Source organism: Stigmatopora argus, chromosome 1 (genome assembly GCF_051989625.1).
Source record: "Stigmatopora argus isolate UIUO_Sarg chromosome 1, RoL_Sarg_1.0, whole genome shotgun sequence".
In the NCBI taxonomy this organism is placed as follows: Eukaryota; Metazoa; Chordata; class Actinopteri; order Syngnathiformes; family Syngnathidae; genus Stigmatopora; species Stigmatopora argus.
In genome coordinates this window covers 10,446,925-10,465,653 of record NC_135387.1, presented here as the reverse complement: position 1 = coordinate 10,465,653, position 18,729 = coordinate 10,446,925, and the positions used below count along the sequence as shown (strand labels likewise).

Genomic DNA, 18,729 nt, shown 5'->3' with positions numbered 1-18,729 from the left:
AGGGGAATTTACCGTGGCACCATCAGTTGACTTCCACGTGTTGTTTGTGAAAAACAAGAGGCAATTATCTGGATTACAGTCAGAGATGTTGGAACAGGGCAGGCAATAGCCAGGGGCCCCAAGACAGCTGACATTAGTATGTATCGATGAGAAAACAATGGCACTGCTTCAGCCGCTGCAACAACAACGGAGTCCCCTGATAAATGCGTTTCTTAAAGTGATGTGTTGTTTCTCTTTAACGCCTTGCTCAGTGTCCGAGGAGACAGACACTGAACGTGGCTTGTGTCCTAGATCTATGCTGCATTTGTGTTTCTTGACCAGATGAACCCACACATTTTTAGGTGAAGCAGACTTCATCTGGAAGTCGCGTGTGAACATTTCAAAACATGACAACTAAAATATAGCCAGATTATTTACAGTACAAATTGGATGTTTCAGCTTTATGTCAGCAATCTAGTTATAGAAAAAACCCCAACTTGGAACCACATAAGAAAATGTTATTAAAAAGAACATGTTCGCAGCAAAAATGAACTGGAAAGGCCATGGTCAATATTGTTGCCTGTCTCCAGATGCATTTAACAGCATTCCAGTCAATGAATTAGAATTGAACACTGACATGAGCTCCTGATTTTTTATGTGTGTATTTCTATTTTGGTTTAGAAATGTGACCTTTTCAACTTCTGTAATATCTCATCCTCTATGTCATTCTCTGACCTAATATTGCTTCCATTGCGTGAGCTTATTGGGCAAGAATGCAACAACAGGACAAAATCATGGTCAGAGTGATTGTGTTGATGAGTGAAAGGAATGTGCCAAAGATGGCCTCAAGTGGATCGTTTGTTTGCTGCGGTTGTGCGAGTCAGGCCGTGGGTAGCTGAACCCATAGCTTGCGTCGTCCAATGACAACTAACAAACATGCAATTTGATTTCAAGTTAATGTGCATGCTCCAGAAGTTAAAAGACACCAAATATAACATCTGGGATGAGATTCATTGCACATCTTTGTGACCGTGATGGGTGGATGGCGAGGAGGAATGCAGGCCCCTGCAGGAAAGCCAATGAAAACCAAAGCTCCAGTGGCTCTTAGCCGGCGTGAAGAGAACTACTTGGCAGCGAACCTCGGAGTCATGTGCGTCCAGTTAAATGAGAAGGCAACGCAGGACAGACGTACTTGGGCTGCCAAGCCAACACACTTGAGGAATGCAGCAGCAGCCGCCATGTGAGTCAGGAAAACAGCTCAGCAGCTCCCAGACTGTGTAAACACATGGCACTCCCCAAAAGGAAACTCATATCACAAAGAAAAACACAATGTCCGCCACTCAAGGAATTCCATGCATAGTAATGCTTTTGTATGTTTGTTTATGAAAAACCATTATGTTAGCATACCCTCCTCGATCTGCGGTGCACCTCCACCACGTTCGAGTTAATAAACACTGGGTTGTCAACAGCTGTTGGTGATGTCATGTGTAACTTCTCACTCTTCATCTGCCCGCCCCGGTCCGCCTCCTCGTGTGTATTTACAAGTCTTATTGGATGTTGCAGCAGACAACCCCACAGGCCCTGGGCCCTGCAACACTTCCTGGAGAATTTGCAGCAGCATGTTTTCAGCTGCCATTAAAGGAAATTCCATTTCATCACTCTGTCGTTCGAACCCAAGCACCATTGACGATGAGGGCTCTGATGACATACTGGCCTCCAACCTCGCTGCTGGCAGAGAGTAAGTGTACTTTGTAGCTCTTTGCCCCCTGAGCAATGTTCCCTCTAAGCTGCGCACGTGCGCAATTGAGCACTACGCTCGTCTTCTCTGCGCACAGCAAATCATATGGAGCGCACAAAATAAAATCCCTTTTTTTTTTAGCTGTGAGGCCGACGCGCGAACCACTCATCTGCCAGGCCGCCCATTCATAGATATTCATCATTACATTTTATTATTACTAAATCATTTATGTGTAGTAGACATGCACCTGCTTATGGCAGGTGTGATACTGGTGTGTGCCCTTAGCGAGCAATGATGATGTTGCGCACACTGGTACTCAGTGTGCTCAGGGAGGTTGTCTTTCTGCCCAGACAAACACAAAATTAGAGGGAACATTGCCCCTGAGTTTCTCTAAATGGACATTGTCACTATGGCATGTGTTGTTAATGTGCTGTTTGATGTAAACATTCTTTTTGTTCATATTTGAATGAATGAACAGTTAAATAATTCAATTCAGATTTAGATCTAGTAGCTTGAAAAAAAATTCTAGCCCAGTGGTTCTCCAATTCTGGTTTTGAGATCTATCAGTGGTACACAGGCTCCCTATAGTGGTATACAAAGGTTTGACTAAATTAAACATCCAAACAACCTGTCTTTTTTTTCTTTCCAAAAGTGATGTTGACGGCGTCTCTTGGCGTAGAGCAGACCTGGGCAATTAATTGCAGAAAGGGCCGCTGTGGGTGCAGGTTTTCGTTCCAACCCATTAGAGGAAACCTTTCCACCAACCTGGTATCTTAGAAGTTCAATCAATGGATTGCAGTCAGGCGCTTCTTGTTTCAGTAGAAATCTAATTGAATCTAAACTGTCTGTGTTGGATCGGTTGGGACAAAAACCTGCCCCCACAGCAGCCCTCGAGGACCGGATTGCCCAGGTCTGGTGTAGAGGTTCACTCGCCTGACTTTGGTGTGGGCAGGCGTGGGCTCAATTCCCGCTGGTGGCAGTATCTTTATGAGCGCGGATGGTCGTTTGTCTCTCTGTGCCCTACGGCTGACTGGTGACCAGTGTATGGTGTAGTCTGCCTTTCGCCCGAAGACAGCTGGGTTAGGCTTCAGCAACCCCCGCAACCCTTTCGAGGATGGGCGGTATGGAAGATGAATGAATGAATGAATTAACAAAATGATGTTGACATGAGAAGTCCGGCGGATGAGTGGTTAGTTTGTCGGCCTCACAGTTCTGGGGTCCTAGGTTCAAATCCAGGTTGGTCCTCCAATGTGGAGTTTGCATGTTCTCCCCAGGCTGGTGTGGGTTTTCTCTGTGAATTCTGGTTTCCTCCCACATTCCAAAAACATGCATGTTAGGCTTTTTTGGACACTCCAAATTGCTCTTAGTTATGAGTGTGAGCGTGAATAGATATCCGTCTCCTCGTGCCCTCGATTGGCTCTGCCACCAATTCATGGTGTTCCCCTGCCTCGTGCCCAAAGCTGGGATGGACTCCAGCACCCCGCACGACTCTTGTGAGGAGAAGTGGTTTAGAAAATGAACAAATGAATGTTGGCATGAATTGGTAAGATCATGAAACCAAACACAAAACAAGTAGGGGAGAACCAACAATGAAACAAAGTCACACTAAAAACACACAAACCATGACAAACACTGTTTCTTTTTAAATATGTATGAAAAACCTGTTGGTGTAATAGCACTCAAGTATATCACCAATTCATTAATATTTTTTGCAATGTTAATTCACAAACTGTCGCTTAGAAATATATATGTAAATAAATAAAGTATCTGCTTTTTTTTTCTATACATTTGTCCTGCCTATAGTATTCATATGAATTTATATTTAACTCCTGCCTCATGTCACTGTTAGCGACAGACATCCAGTTCTTTTGAACCGAGGGGACAGGTAGTAAATTCCCTTGTGTCAGTTCCTTTGACGACTCTAGCTGTCCAATTCATTTTGACTGGGGTGGAGGGAGTGGGCAGCAATCATTTCCTGCAAGCCTCTCCCAGTCAAAAATGGCTTAGATGTTTACCATAAATGGAAGCCAATGAGTTATGTTTGCACTCATGGTGGTATTCAGATAGCCAATTTTTCTTTAATGTAATAATGGCTGTAAAATATTTGCGAATGCTGTCCTCGTCAACTATCTTTGCTGATTTCTTTGCATTGTAATATTCTCCGTGGCATGGCCTTGATTCTTGCACTTAAAGTGGTATTTGGGAGCAAACTCCTTCCTTTACTTGAGAAAGGCATGCAGAGCTTTTGTTTCCTATCAGCAGTTCAACAACGTCAGAGTTCAGTTATTCTTCACTCTCACATGCTTCTGTATTTTAATAGTCAAACTAAAAACTCCACTGGCATTTTGTCCAAGCCACGGGGATGTACCTGAAGCAGGATCATGGGAGAATTGGGTAAAACTTTGCTGTCTAGCTAGAGCATGTTGGGTTTTAAATGACCTAACACTACTTCACATGTTCTTGGTAAGTGATATTGGTCTTTGGGGGCAGTTTAGGACGTTCGTACAGAGAACCGGTTCAGCCAGTGATCTTAGTTGTGCCTTTGGGTGTTGATTAAGTACGTTGTCATTTGTGTTTGACAAGCTTTGGGCATAAACAAATATTGAGAGATTGATGATGTAATCCAGTCACGGTTGAAAAGGTTACTTTCAAGTGGTGGTGATTTAAACGTGAACAAGTCGCATGACTTAGATAAAGGTTCACAACCTGTCTTTAGTACAAGTTGTTACCGTCACTTTTGTTCCTACTTTTATCTATCTATATATATCTATATCTATATCTATATCTATATCTATATCTATATCTATATCTATATCTATATCTATATCTATATCTATATCTATATCTATATCTATATCTATATCTATATCTATATCTATATCTATATCTATATCTATATCTATATCTATATCTATATCTATATCTATATCTATATCTATATCTATATCTATATCTATATCTATATCTATATCTATATCTATATCTATATCTATATCTATATCTATATCTATATCTATATCTATATCTATATCTATATCTATATCTATATCTATATCTATATCTATATCTATATCTATATCTATATCTATATCTATATCTATATCTATATCTATATCTATATATATATATATATATATATATATATATATAAATATATATATATACATATACGTACATACACACAGATTTAGTCATCTTGTTTCGTTATTATTCTAACCATTTCTCCTTGCCTGGTTAACTTTTTACTTGTGGCTCCATTTTGTATTTATGACCTTTTCTTTAACTTCTGTTCATTACACCCGTTTCCTTGTTTTGTTTTTATCTCCTTTTTGTCTCTGTTCTTGTTTCAAAATTAAAGAAATGTCTTCTCAATGTCTTTAAAAAAAAAAATGCTGTAATGATTATGATGTTTTGTTTTACCTTCTTACTGTTTTGTGGACTGACACACCCAAATATTTAATGAATGGACATAATTCTTTGGCACTTAACATGATGTGCAAATAAAGGCACCTTGTAAATTTCCAGGCGCCTGAAAGACATAGTACCCAGTAACAAAACCAAAATGCCAACTCATCAACTCCCTCACTTTCTAAAGCGTAGATCTGTTTTCGCATTCACATCTTACATACTAAACTGTAATTATAGTTCTGTGTGAGGAGGCTTGCTCCAAACGCCTTAACGTTAAAAGGCAGTGCCAACATCCAGGAAACAATTTGGTTGCTCATGGGAAAATATTAAAACATTAATAATAATAATCATAACAAATCTAGAAATAAGCTCATTTTTGGAAGGACCCATATATCCGGATCAGGCCCAAAAGATCAGATGAGTCCTCCAGCAGAGGGACCCGAAACATCCGATCAGCACAGACCATCTGTGCTGCTGCAGATGGATTCCTCTCTCCGCACATTAAACCCTGTGTCACACACTCAATGAATGGAAAGTAATAGCCTAACCCCCATACACCATGTATCACTCTCCTTACACTCCCCTCATTTAGCAAGCAAATTAAAGATCTCCAATGTATGTTGTTGTTGCACTCGCTCACATTTTGGATAATAGATTCATAATTGAGCTGACTGTGACTGACAGGTGCAAGGAAGGCAAAAACAAATTGTCCAGTTTCTATTTTTCAATCATCAATAATTTGCCTTCCTGAGAAGGAGTGAGTCCTAATATCAAGCTGTGCTTCAGTCACCTATTTCCCACTTTGGCTTTCCCCAGATTGCCATTAAAACATGTATATACAGTATTCTTTATATGTAATCCATGACTAATGCCATTGCCAAGGAAACAGCTATTCAAACATTCAAGTCTGAGGTGGATTTGGGCCGTTTTATTAGTGTTTAAATACACAAAGCGTTCATGTTCGGAACACATAGTCCTTTGTGGCAGCGACAGAAGGAGCAAAATGCAGCAATCGACTGTATCTCAATGAAAATGGTGGCTACAAAAAGCATGGAAATGAATAGTTCACAAAAGAACAGTATCTGAGCCATGACAATCCATATTCATGGTTTGAGCACCATTTATCCACAATGCTCATGGTCTTTTTTTAGAAGCAAGCTCTCAATGGGCCTAAGTGTTCTCATTAAGCTGTTATCCCTTCACATTATCCTCATCGTTGTGTTGAAGCTGACTGGGGCTAACCCCTTATTGCTGCAGCAGATGCCCCAAAAAAAAGCGGGACCCTTCTTCCGACCTTTAACACGCACACAGACACACAAAATATCACCCATCATCCTGGTATCTAATTAGGCTTGCAGCACAAAGACTCCCAGATGTCAGCGTCCTCCTGGCCTTCTTTGATTGCCTCCTTTCCACACCACAAACTGCCTGCCCGACCGGCCCGGGGCTGTGTGCGCTTGTAGGCGTCGACGCGTGTCACTCTGCGGAGGTCAGCACCAGACTGCTTTAACATACCAGTAATTGCTTTAGGTGTAAATCACAGCAAATCAGGATGGAGGGAGGACAGTCCTGAATGAAGCAATAAATAACTACAAAATTCTTCTTTTACCAAACCAGAAAAATGCTATTTCGCGTGGCAATGCTTTCATGCCGGTTGCTAAAGTCAAGTGGATTTGGAGTCTTATCCTGTTGATTTCACAGCTCGCCCACCATGTTACATGATTAGAGTGTCTATGTTATAATAATGTCTTTTTGGAAAATAATACAAAATAAAAATAATTAATAAAATTAGCATGATTTCAATATTATATTTGTTAATATCACCGTATCACTTGGGGTATAGCGCACCATCAATGAAGTTGAATGAGTTCATTTTTTATACATTCGGGGCACCTGATTATACAATTCATACAATTGCCTCACTGAATTATTAGGTTAACTGTCAATTGTGGGGGAAGAAAATTATTTTTGTTGAGTTTTATAGTATGAAAGTGTTTATCATTTATAGTAAAATACTATAAATGAGTTGGTTTGCGTCAATAGGACTACACTTCCCATCATTCGTAGTTCTATCTAATTCTATCTGTGAGTGATTAAATGCAGACAAGAGATGAATGAACAGGAATAAAAAACTGAAGACAATCCTGTCAATGCCCATGATTGATGAACAAGGGAGTGTTACTACACTATAGTATACTGCAAAAAAATAGCACTTTGTCCCACTATTAGATTTTTTTTTCAGTTAAAGCTGAATTTGACCAATTTTGCATTGAGACATTTAAAATAAAACGGGCTACTGCGCAAACATTAATCACTGTTTGATCTGTCCAACAAAGGATGATTTTTTTTATTTTTTTTATTTTTATCAGCTCCCTTATCTGAGCGGACACATTAATGTGTTTACTTATCACTTCCGATCCGTCTACAACCTCCTCCCGGCCACTTCCAATGTATACTGATGGAAACGGTGCCATACTCTCGTGCAATTCAGTGCAGTACTGACACCTTTTGATCTCAATTTTCCATGCCCACTTCTCCCCAGATTGACTTTCCGTAGATCAGAGAAGGCTGTGGGCTGTTTCATTTACATGAAATTGGAGCTTTAAACATGTATTGTAATTACATGTGATGCAAGACACATTTATACAATTAGCCTTTAGAGACTGCGTTTCACATCCTGTTCCCTGATTAGTCAGCTTCCTCCTCAACTAAACTGCCCCCGGACGTTTGGAAATGGGGCAGTGGGTTTGAAAACGTACCGGGGCGGGTCATATGTACTGAGGCTTCATGTCGATCATTTTGGATTTGGTGGTGTTGCACTGAACGGGATGTGTCATGTTGATGTGTGAGGATGTTTGACATGTGCACTCACGCAAGGGAGACCTCGCAAAGGGTGTACACCCGGCGCATGCCAAATAGGGACACATAATTGACCTGATTGTAATCCCTTTTCAATGCTTCTAATTATCCTCATACCAAATTAATTACTAGGTTCATTATCTTTTGCTAAGCAGAGTAGGGGTCATATTTTGAAGGCCTCTGACCCCAGGGCATCCATCAGCTGACCTTTGACCCTGGTCTTGCCAGTGAGGAAGTGTGGTGTCTCCTCTTTGCACAGCCATGGCTGTGTCTCTTTGTACAGGAGTAGTATGCATAAAGTAAAATGTTTATCTTCGGCTATGGCCTTAGCCAGGTCGAACTGGTTCCCAGCGCTGTTTGGAGAGGCCTAGAAAAACAAAGAGCTCAGGGTGGGTGGAAGGGGTGGGAAGATCTAGCTTTGTGAAGCCAGGAAAAAGGGAGGGAACTTGGACTATGATCTTGTGTAGTAGGTGAAAACTTCAACAAGAGCAAAAATCTGCCAGACATGAGGTGCTTACTCTCTTCACCTCTTTTCTACCCAACAGAGCGTCCCAGGTGAGCGAAACACTCCTGGACGGAGGTACCTCGAGCCGACATGTGGAGAGTAACAAGCAATTAAAGAATTTGTCCCTAGGCCCACTGGTGAGTAAATGAACATATCATCACCCTTTTTGCAATTGCAGTTTAAGGTTCAGCCAGTGTTATGTGAATGTGATATACAGGTAATGCTAATGCAGTATAATTTCAACTCCTGTGTAAAAGATTTTTTTTCACTTCCTGTGTGAGAAGTCATGGGCCACAAGACCTTTTCTGCTGGGTTCCACACTTTTTGAACATGCACTAACCTACATTTACAAATGGTAAATGAACAGTACTTATATAGCATATTTATCTACGGATTGGTACCACACACAAAACGCTTTTAAATCATACATAATGATGCCGCTAACATGCAAGGTGCTGCCAAACGACTTGGGGTAAATTAGGGTTCAGTGTCTTGCCCAAGGACACTCCAACAGTGGGCAGTCGTAGCCAGGAATCTAACAGCTGACCCCAGGATGAATCGAGCTACCACCTGCGCCACAGCCTCCCTTAAAAGCACATTCTAAATTTCAATATTTGTCCAATTTCTATTCTAAAACTATTCTTTTAGTATTTATTATAATTTGGTAGCATTTTCTTGCCTGCAATTATATTGTGTGAAATTGGATTGCTTTTGTCTAATCAGATGTCACTCTGTACAATGTGTGTAACAGCAGTATTGGCCAACATTATTTTATGTTCTTGACCCAATCACCCCCTGGCCATGAGGCCAGCATTTCAGCCTTTTATGTTTTCTGATTGGTTGGTCAGAGCAGATGTGTTCATCCAGCAAAATTGTTGAACGAAGTGTTAAAATTATGTTGCGAACGACATATATTATTAGCCATGTTATTAATAGCTGTGTCTTTTTAAATGTTTCATGAGTTTGTCATAGTTTTCTTTAAAGTAAATAATCATTTTGAAGTGCTCCAGCTGATGTGCACGAACACATTATGTGCTGTTTTATGGTTTGCAACATGATAGTGTACTAGATTCTAAAAAACCTGAAAAGTCCCATTGGGATTTTCTGTATCCTGAGAGAACAGATGAATGAGAATATTCACATGTAACATGATAGGGGTGGTAAAGGTGGCTTAGGAGGCCCAGGTACAAAATGAATAACACACCAACAGGTAAAAAAACTGTCTCTTGTAGTTTAGGAGAGATGATGCACAAAGGTTGAGTGTTCACAGCCATGGACAAATGATTACACTATGTCAGTCCCTCATTAAATCCATCCCTCGGTATAATAAGTAACTATGCACACGTGTGCGATTTGTGGAAGCCAACAGATTGACAAGCAGTTATCAGGGGTGGAAACTTATTGTGGCCAGGGGTTAACTGAAGGTGAATCCGTTTGTAAGTGCCTCTTAAAATGTCAAGTGCAGCCATGCACTGTGCCGCGTCACATCTGCAGCCCCTAGCCATACACACACCCCTTCCTCACGTGTACATATGAGAATGCTTTGCTACACGGGAAACATGAATCACCGATTGAGAGTAGTTGTGTCAGCAGAGAATACTGGAACCTGAGATTTATTGTTTCCTATTCCCTTGTCAATAAGCAATCCCATTCCGAACAATGAATTCACACCAACTGTCTAGTTTCAGTGTGCATGATAACTTGATATAGTGTCAAAATAAAAGTAGGTCATAATACCGATACATTTTTATGCTTCCACGTAGTACTCCCAATTGCACACTGATCTATCCCCCTAAAAGACTTTGATTATATTCAGCATATTTTGCTAGGATCTGGATAAAGCTGAGGTGTATTTAGAGATTAATTTTCGGTCTTCCAATCAAATTTGCATCAATGAAATATAAAATCATGATGATGCTGGAGAAAGAAAATCCCTTCAATCCAGGTTAACTTTAATACTGGAGATGGGCTATCAAGCACAAAATATAAAAGACTATTTTAAGTTGTGTGTACTGATGTCAGGAAGTTGTGTCCTTGGTGACAGGAATCACTATGGAATTATGCCTTTCAGAGCCTTTCTAACTTTTTGTGCTAAGTGGACAGCTGGTTTACTCGATTCTGGTGCAGTTGATAGCTTTATGCGCTTGCAGATAGGTGACCGATGCGAACATGTGGGATGTTTTCCATTCATAACAACTGTATATTAACTGCCCTCAAGCCAGGCTGCTGAAAAAAAACATTGCTTGATTTTCATTTATTGTTTTTGTAGTTTTGATACAAAATGCAAATTTATTAGTCTGGTTATGACTGGCATAGTAAACTATGGAAGATTCGTAGTATTTTGCAGCTCTGGATGAAGTGCAAGTACTTACCAAATGAATGAATAAATTGCATATTCAAATATGGCATGATAATCAGTTTCGTCTTGGCGAGCTGTACACCAAAGCATGCCACATTGTAAGGGAATGTGAAGGTGACTGTTATTGGCTGCAAATGGAGCCAGAAGCGAGTCTTCTTGCCAGGCGAACATTGCAAATATGTAGTTCTGATTGCAATCAAGAAGAGCACATTTTTCAGGAAGATGTGAATGAAGTGTACTCTGGGGCATTTTATTGATGTGTAATACCATGCTGTTTCCCTGTTTTCTGACAGAAGCTAAGCTGGGCACATTGTGTGATCTGAATTAGGTTGTACAGCTCGGGAAGAACCCAGTGCAGGCACAGAGTATCTGGGACACAGTCAGAATTACATAAGTGCTGTGTTGCTGGGTTGATTCCATGGCACTATTTATTTTTATCGCTGGGTGTCCGCCTGTGGTCGAGACGCTTGTCGTTACGTGGGGATGTGCACGGTGAGCGGCTGCCAGTGAGATTTAAACTAGGTCACCGACAAAGTGCTGCCGGGGGTCAAGCATGGACGGAAATGGTTCGATCGACCAAAGTTCCATGAAGGTGAAAAGCGTTTTGTCCATAATAAACCATATGATGTTGAAATTGTGGTGAAGTTGTGGAAAATGGTGTTTGAGTTAATTGCATTCACCCACACAATTGTGAAAGACAATTGCATCCAACTTAATTACAATTCTATCCAACTTAATTAGTGTCATGTTTTAAGGTCAGCAGCACGGCAAAGTTGAACCCAGGATGCAGAAAAAAAGGCGGCGAAATTTACTGGTGCAAAACTTAGGCTTTTAATGACAAAAATGGTGAATACAAAAGTGACAAAATAAACCCGGAACACGCATACACACAAAGAGGGCAAAAAAATGACTTAGTGGACGAGACACACAGGGTAATGGTAGCAATACTCCCACGCCAGACGTCACCAAACACTTTCCTTATATACACACACAAGGGTTAATTATATAAACTCAAAACAGCTGGCTACGAGAGGAGGGGAAAACACGCACACACATACACACACACCAAAATCCCAAAGAAAACGTGACAAATAGATTTGAATTCGTTTTCACTGAAACTCTGGAAGTAAATTCAGCTCAGTTTGTATACTTGTGTGTATTTGCATGCTCGTTTCTGGTTCATGGTAAGTGAATCAAATATTAGGATTGGACGGCGGCGAGTACCGAACCTTTTTTTGTGGTTGGGGAATCACCCCTATTCCGATTCAAATGACAGATAGATCAAATCAATTCCTCTATTTAGTTCAATTTGTGATATGTAGTCAAATCAAATTCAAAATGAGTTGTTCGATCTTGCCTATTTTTCCTGATTTCACAATAATGCTGTTCTACAAAACCTTGTGGTTAAAGCAAGATCCATTCATTAATAAGTCATTTCAATGTGGATCTTTTAATTTTTTTAGTTCATTTGGTCATGTTAGTGTTACAAGACATTGTTGACATGAAGTAAAAAAAGCTATTGAAGTGAAGCCAACCAATCCAAATGTAGTAAAGTGAAGTCACTGTTACTGTTGTGCATTCTCGGCAGTGTCGCAGTGACGAATGCATTTCCTTAAGGCGTGAAGTCATCAGCCCTAGGTCGGCCAAAACGTTATTCCCTATGTCCTTGCTCGTTCTGTTATATGCTTGCTTTATCTTCGCAACCCTCTGATATGTGCGGCATGCACCAAAGCTGAGCGATAATGCATAACATGAGGATTAATGGAAAGCACTCTGTGGGATGATGGTGAATGTTAATAATCACAAGAGCTTCATATTAATGGATATGACATAAACTTCACCAATATCTTTTGCCAAGATTATAGGGCTAGCATGCCTTAATGACCTGGAAAAGAATCACACTTTAATTCCTGAGCCTGAGTACCAGCCTTCATCATGACTATCGTGCAGGTGACGTACAACAAATACCCAGACGGACAGCATTTGTAGCCCCTCGCCCTGTGAACCCCACTTACCATTTTAGTTTGTCTTTGACTTCACTGCCTCCCAGCCTCCCCATTCAATTGTAAAATTGCTATAACTGTCAAGCCGGTTTTGAGGTGCGACATGTTTTTCCATCTTGCTTGATTTGCTGTCGCCCCTCGGCTATGCTTATATTGCAACAATTTAATCCAAGTCCGTCTCATGTGAACATAACCCTGGTTTCACAATTTTTAGTGGAGATTCCAGGTTATTGCAAGCGTTACATTTTGCTTCGGATTGAAGCCAAGTTTTCTGACTGACCTGGTTTTCCCTGCTTGGCATGTGTACCCACGCCTCTGCCTACCATTGAAATCTCTGATCCGTGTTCCAAGTTGCGTGTTGCACCTACAAATGATGCTCGGTTAATCTCACCTAATTTAAGTGTCTTTTTTTAACATAAATTCCTGTCCACAAAATTGTTTTGTTGGAGAATCATTTGGCCTGCATCTAGAGATCGTCTTTCTTGCACGATATCTTTTGACAAAAATAACAGTTCAAAAGTTGTTGTTCTGATTTGAAAGGAATGACTGTCATTGAGATTTGATTGCTTTCATCCTAATTCCAAAAATAATAATATCCAACAATTCTGGAGGAGAAACCAGCGAACGAATATAATGCCATTTAATATTGTCTACCCCTGGGGTTTTATTCACGACTGAAAGATCGACATGTAGATTGGTGAGACATCTGCAGTTATTTGGAGTCTACATAGGTCCGTCATGCTGAAAAAGAACTGAGCTGAAAGACGTTGCTCTCAATTTACCGGTCAATCTACGTTCTTACCATCATCCATGTTCACAACCTCGGATAAATGGAGGAAGATGAAGATGTTGTCTACTTCCACACAACACACAAACACACTGCTCTTGAAACATGAAAACACTTAAGGCATACTCTCAAGGATGATTAAATATTGACAACTCAACCGGCCTAGTTGAGGACAGACAAGATTTCAGACAAAACACTTGGCGTCCTGCTGCATCACGTCTACACGGTCACTTCTATATTCACACACCAACACACTGCTAAACACACATGCACGTGCTGTGGTATACAGCAGCTGAGACTCTGCCAGGGCAGAAGTGGGGAATGATGCATAAGAAGAGGGAGCATGCGGCGAGAGGGAAGAATGAGGATGAGTGAGGATGAGCCTGTTTTCTGACCACACCGACCCCAAGATCAGGAAGGTTCCCCTGCTTGAGCAACTGGCGGTGAGTGTCATCCCTCCATCCCGTCTTTTGGGACACGGTAACTGGGGCAGACCAGTCGGCGACCTGGCCCATCATCAGGGTGCCCTCCAGTCAGGGTAAATTTATTAGCGCTTAGCTTACGTTCTGCCAGACATGAATAGGATATGGGTTGAGATGTAGGTGGAGTGGAGGACGAAAGGGCATGCAGAAGCAAGTGTGCATGAAAGTTGCTATCAAGCAGTATTTAAAATGTAGTAAAGACACAGTTTTCCAATATGCAATATTTATATCACTGGAGAGCAGTGATGTTACGATGATTCAACTGAAGCTATCTGATCTTATACACCATGCACTGTGTGCAAACTAAACCATATCTGTTATACCATATGTAGGTCACTTGCAGCCAAGCTGTGATGCAGCTAATTATGCACCACATTCTGACTTGTTCTACATCTTGACAAGGCTGCATGGATTTAGGGAACTCGGCTGCCATCTGTGCACGTTGACCTGAAGCCTGGACTGTGACTGACATTGTGAAAGCATGTTGGGAGAATAAAACTGGTCCATTTTTTTTCTTGGCCATGTTTATTGCACAAACCTCAATGAGCAAGAAGTGCTTATTGGATTGCAGCATTGCAATGATACAGACAAGTCTTTATCACTCCATATATCTTTTAGCTAATTACATTAACAGGAGCTGAATGGTGACTAATGGCTCATGACGAGATAGGGAGTCAAACAAACAGCTAACAACTGGCGAGCCATGTGATGCATGATTGAAAATTTCCATCCTATTTCACTCTCTCATGCACAGATTACCTCCTGAGAGCTCCCCCTCCCAAACTTGAATGTACTCACACATGCAGACTGACCCACCAAGCCTGAAATACTTCCGTGTAGCAACATACATCACAAGTATTGCCATCCTTGCTGATGTTGTATTTCTTCAGAGCCTGGATCAAAACGATGCTGCATCAGGCCTCCAGAGCCGTCCATCTATCTTGCTTTTACTAGCAATCCAGCAAAAGCTTTACGTACACTAAAGGTACACGTGATTGCAGATATTTATGTCTTCCATGTGTTGTTTGGCACGCACGCCGACTCATCTTCAGCTGGCAAAATATCAAAGCTGTCTTGAAAACACAGTAACAGGATGACCCCTTTAGCACCAACTGTCTCCATATACATAGATCATCTTTTCCCCTCATGCAATACCACGTGTTGTAAAATCGCAAAAGAGCTACTAAATTTGAAGTTGAAATCTTGAATACATTGGACTTTCTTGAGTGGAAGTGGGATAATTTGGTATATCATTGCAATTCATGTTACTCTGGGTGACAGTATATTATGGCATAGGATACAATGGTCCTCCACTTTGTATTGTAAATTACAAGTATCTTGAGGATTACACTGCAATCTGCTACCTAACTTTATGCAAATATCCCCCAGCTGCAAGCTGCACCACCCTGCTGCTTCCTGACACACGTACACACACGCACATGCACGCACACACAAACACTCACATGCCCTTGGGACAGTCATGGGAGGCCTATGAAAAGGATGCTGAGATGATTAATTAACTCTGCCCTGGTTTTGATAGCGCCTTATTGGCTTTAAACACACTGTGTTTCTGCTCAGAGCTTTGCATAGATTAGCTCTCCAACCAGAACACAGACACACTTCCAAACTATTGAAGTCAGTTTATTTACTGTTTGCCAAGCTGAATGCATCATGTTGCTTGTTAAGGTTGACAGTTTTTTAAGCTATTGTTTCTCATAAGTGGAAGATGTCACCACTTCGGCTTGGATAAAGTAACATTATTGACCATGAGGCTTATTAAGAATGACTATGAACATTGCCTTTCAGTTAGCTGTGGCCATATTGAGTGAATAAATGAATGAATTATATCCATATCAACTTTGAGCATCAGTAAGTCTCGTGCAATTGCATGTTTGCTATCAGTGAAAATATATGTGACTCCTCGTGAGCATCCCTGGGGTTGGAAGCATTTAATGTGGTTGCTCACTGTATGTGTGTCTGTCCATTTGTGTGTCCCCTCCAGCTGTCCCCGAAGTAGCCCTGACCGAGCGTCCCTGGGGCTTGTGTACTTTTTCATTGGTGACAGCTTCAAAGGGCCATTTGCACAATACACTCCTGCGTGTCACCCTCAGCCCGAGAGAGAAGGCCTGTCTTTCAGTCTCACATTGGGATGTATTGTGCCTTGGCAATCACCTGCTTACATGGATAGAGTACGTGTAACTCATTGCACGTTTGCATATTTTTTGATTGAGTTTGTGCAGCGTTGGCTTGTGTCGCACTTAGTCAGAAAATGGTTTAAATCCTGTCTGGCGTGTTTGAAAGTGGTTATTTTCATAGCAGGAACCACTCCCTTAATTTCTTTCCTAAGTGCTTTTCTGTTAAGGAGCAGCACTGAGGCAAGGTAAGCAGAGACGTCTGTCTTGACTCAAACGTACTGGCTTTGCTGTGTAACAAGCTGTTGCAGGGTACGTTCTTTTGTACCTTCTCTGAATCAATCTCCAGTTTTAGCAGGTAAGCAGTCGTTATTGTCTGTTGTTGTTTAAAGCAAAAACTTTGTTGCGATAATGGGGGCGGGTGAAAGCATAATCATCAAATGTTAAGACCAACCAAATGTATACCGTATACCTGTGTATGTATGTATATGTACATTTATATATGTATGTGTATGTATATATATGTGTATATATCTATATCAGCAAAACGCTAATTAATTGATTTAGTTATCATTTATTTATTTATTAACATATTTATTACCTTTTTATTTATGTCTAAAATGTATTTTCCTGTGTCTGTATTTTCACCCTCTTGCAAATGTGATAGTGAAATTTCCTGAATACGGTATGAATAAAGTTATCTAATCTAATCTAAATAATTCTAGGGAAATTATTGTACTGCAAGGGCAGGTTATAAGTAAGTGCAATATTTCTGCTTGGTCATGAAAATGACCTAGCCCACCTCATCTATGAATAACACTTGTCTTAATAGGAAGGCGAACTTGAATATAAAAAGGTGTTTGTCAGTAGTTGATTTGACAAATTTATCTATATACTTCTTTGTCATTTGGAGTCGTTTGGTCATATACAGTACAGAATCCAGTATTTATCACAAGCATTATAGCAGGAGAGGGCAAAAGGTGTGTATATCTTGTCAATCTCCACAGTCACAATGTAACTAATTTATGTTTATGTTTTTGTGCAACCCCAAAACCAAGCTTTTGTCAGCATTTAACGTATTCAAAAAAATGTACAGACACTTTTGTTGCACCTGTTCAACTGTGTGCCTGTGTGAATAAATATAGCATATATTTAGAATAAAATGTACATCCTGGACCACATCTTTTGAGTATAGCAAAATCATTACACATGGGCCTTTCCTGATTCACTTTCAGAGGACACAACATAAGCTGTATGCCTCCCATGACTCTATAACTCATGTTTATGGTGATGCCCTCGTAGCGCTCACTGGGTTTCTGGCATGCTCACATGCAGCGAGCAGACAGAACTGTGATTAGGATTTTATGAGGCGGGCCAGGGCCCCAGGTGAACACTTTAAATGGGGGGACGCTCTTTGTGGGATGGGGTGATGCTCAGCGCTTGATTATGTAGAGGCAGTGGTCAATGGTTGTCTTTGTACATGGCCGCAGCGGTCACGCAGAGGCAATTGTGAGTACCCAAGGGCTCATTCTGCGAACTAACATCCATCTGGTGCTACAGCTGGAGAAGCCAGTTTAAAATCAAGGCTTCAAATAATTCAAATCTAATTTCTTTCTGTCTTCTTTTTGCATAATGGCAAGACATTGGAGTTTGTGGGGGACACTAGCTAAATTATTTAATCAATAACACTTCGACCCACTTCCCTCAACAGAATACATGGCGAGACTCCAAAATTGAAGACCCTCATTACAGTATGGTCCGTTTCCTGGTTTAGCATTGCATGAATGGCGCGAGGGTTCAGTGGACTCCGTAAATAACCCAACCCCATGTGGATGGAGCAACTTGTGACCTACAAGTGAACAATGCAGAATGCCCCAGTGTGTGGTGCACAATGCCATGGCAAACAGCTCATGCTGAAGGTAATGCTTTCAGGGGTAGAGGGCATCTGATGGGTGAGCCATTGTACACCCTTAGAAAGAAGCCACTACCTCACTTCAATCAGCCTGTTGGCCAATGCCGCTTGAGAAATAGCTTCCAGAGGCTTCAGAGAATGGAGAGTAAATCGCTAGAAGGGGCTTTTGGTTGGAGGTCAATGGGGGGGTTGCCCCAGATAAAAGGGTTAGCTGAGTAAACATGTAGTAATGATAGAACAGTGCTGTTTTTGTAAGAGCGAATAGCTGTCGTAAGCAAAGGAAGTTTAGGTACATTTTCCCATAGCAGTGGCATGATTACCTGATTGTGATGTTCTAGGACCTTCAAGAAAAAGGATAGTTTGGGACTTAAAAGATATTGTAAATCAGGCTGACTTGCTTGAAGTGGGAAGAGTTATCAATGGAGTTAACCATTGACACTCCACTGACAAACATGTTTCACTACCAAGTTGAAAGAAGTCTGCTGATGTAACCCTGTTTGAGAGGGTCAATGAGAACCAGCCATGATGTCAAATTCCTTGCCAGCACGCATCTGGAAACATTAAA

The 18,729-nt window shown here is 41.0% G+C and overlaps 1 protein-coding gene across 4 annotated transcripts in view; it reads left to right on the top strand.

Annotated features, from left to right (window-relative positions):
- The first annotated feature begins 1,575 nt into the window (after nt 1-1,575).
- Nucleotides 1,576-18,729, top strand: part of LOC144073748 (nck-associated protein 5-like) — an 83,568-nt gene continuing 66,414 nt past the window's right edge. For 3 of the 4 annotated variants that reach the window (XM_077599799.1, XM_077599806.1, XM_077599805.1), the window contains exons 1-2: nt 1,576-1,717; nt 8,530-8,626. In XM_077599799.1, coding sequence (XP_077455925.1) covers nt 1,599-1,717; nt 8,530-8,626 — 216 coding nt within the window. In that variant the 5' untranslated portion in view covers nt 1,576-1,598. Of the gene's footprint in view, nt 1,718-8,529; nt 8,627-13,964; nt 14,082-18,729 lie in introns of those variants that run through there. The other variant, XM_077599800.1, reaches the window with a different exon arrangement.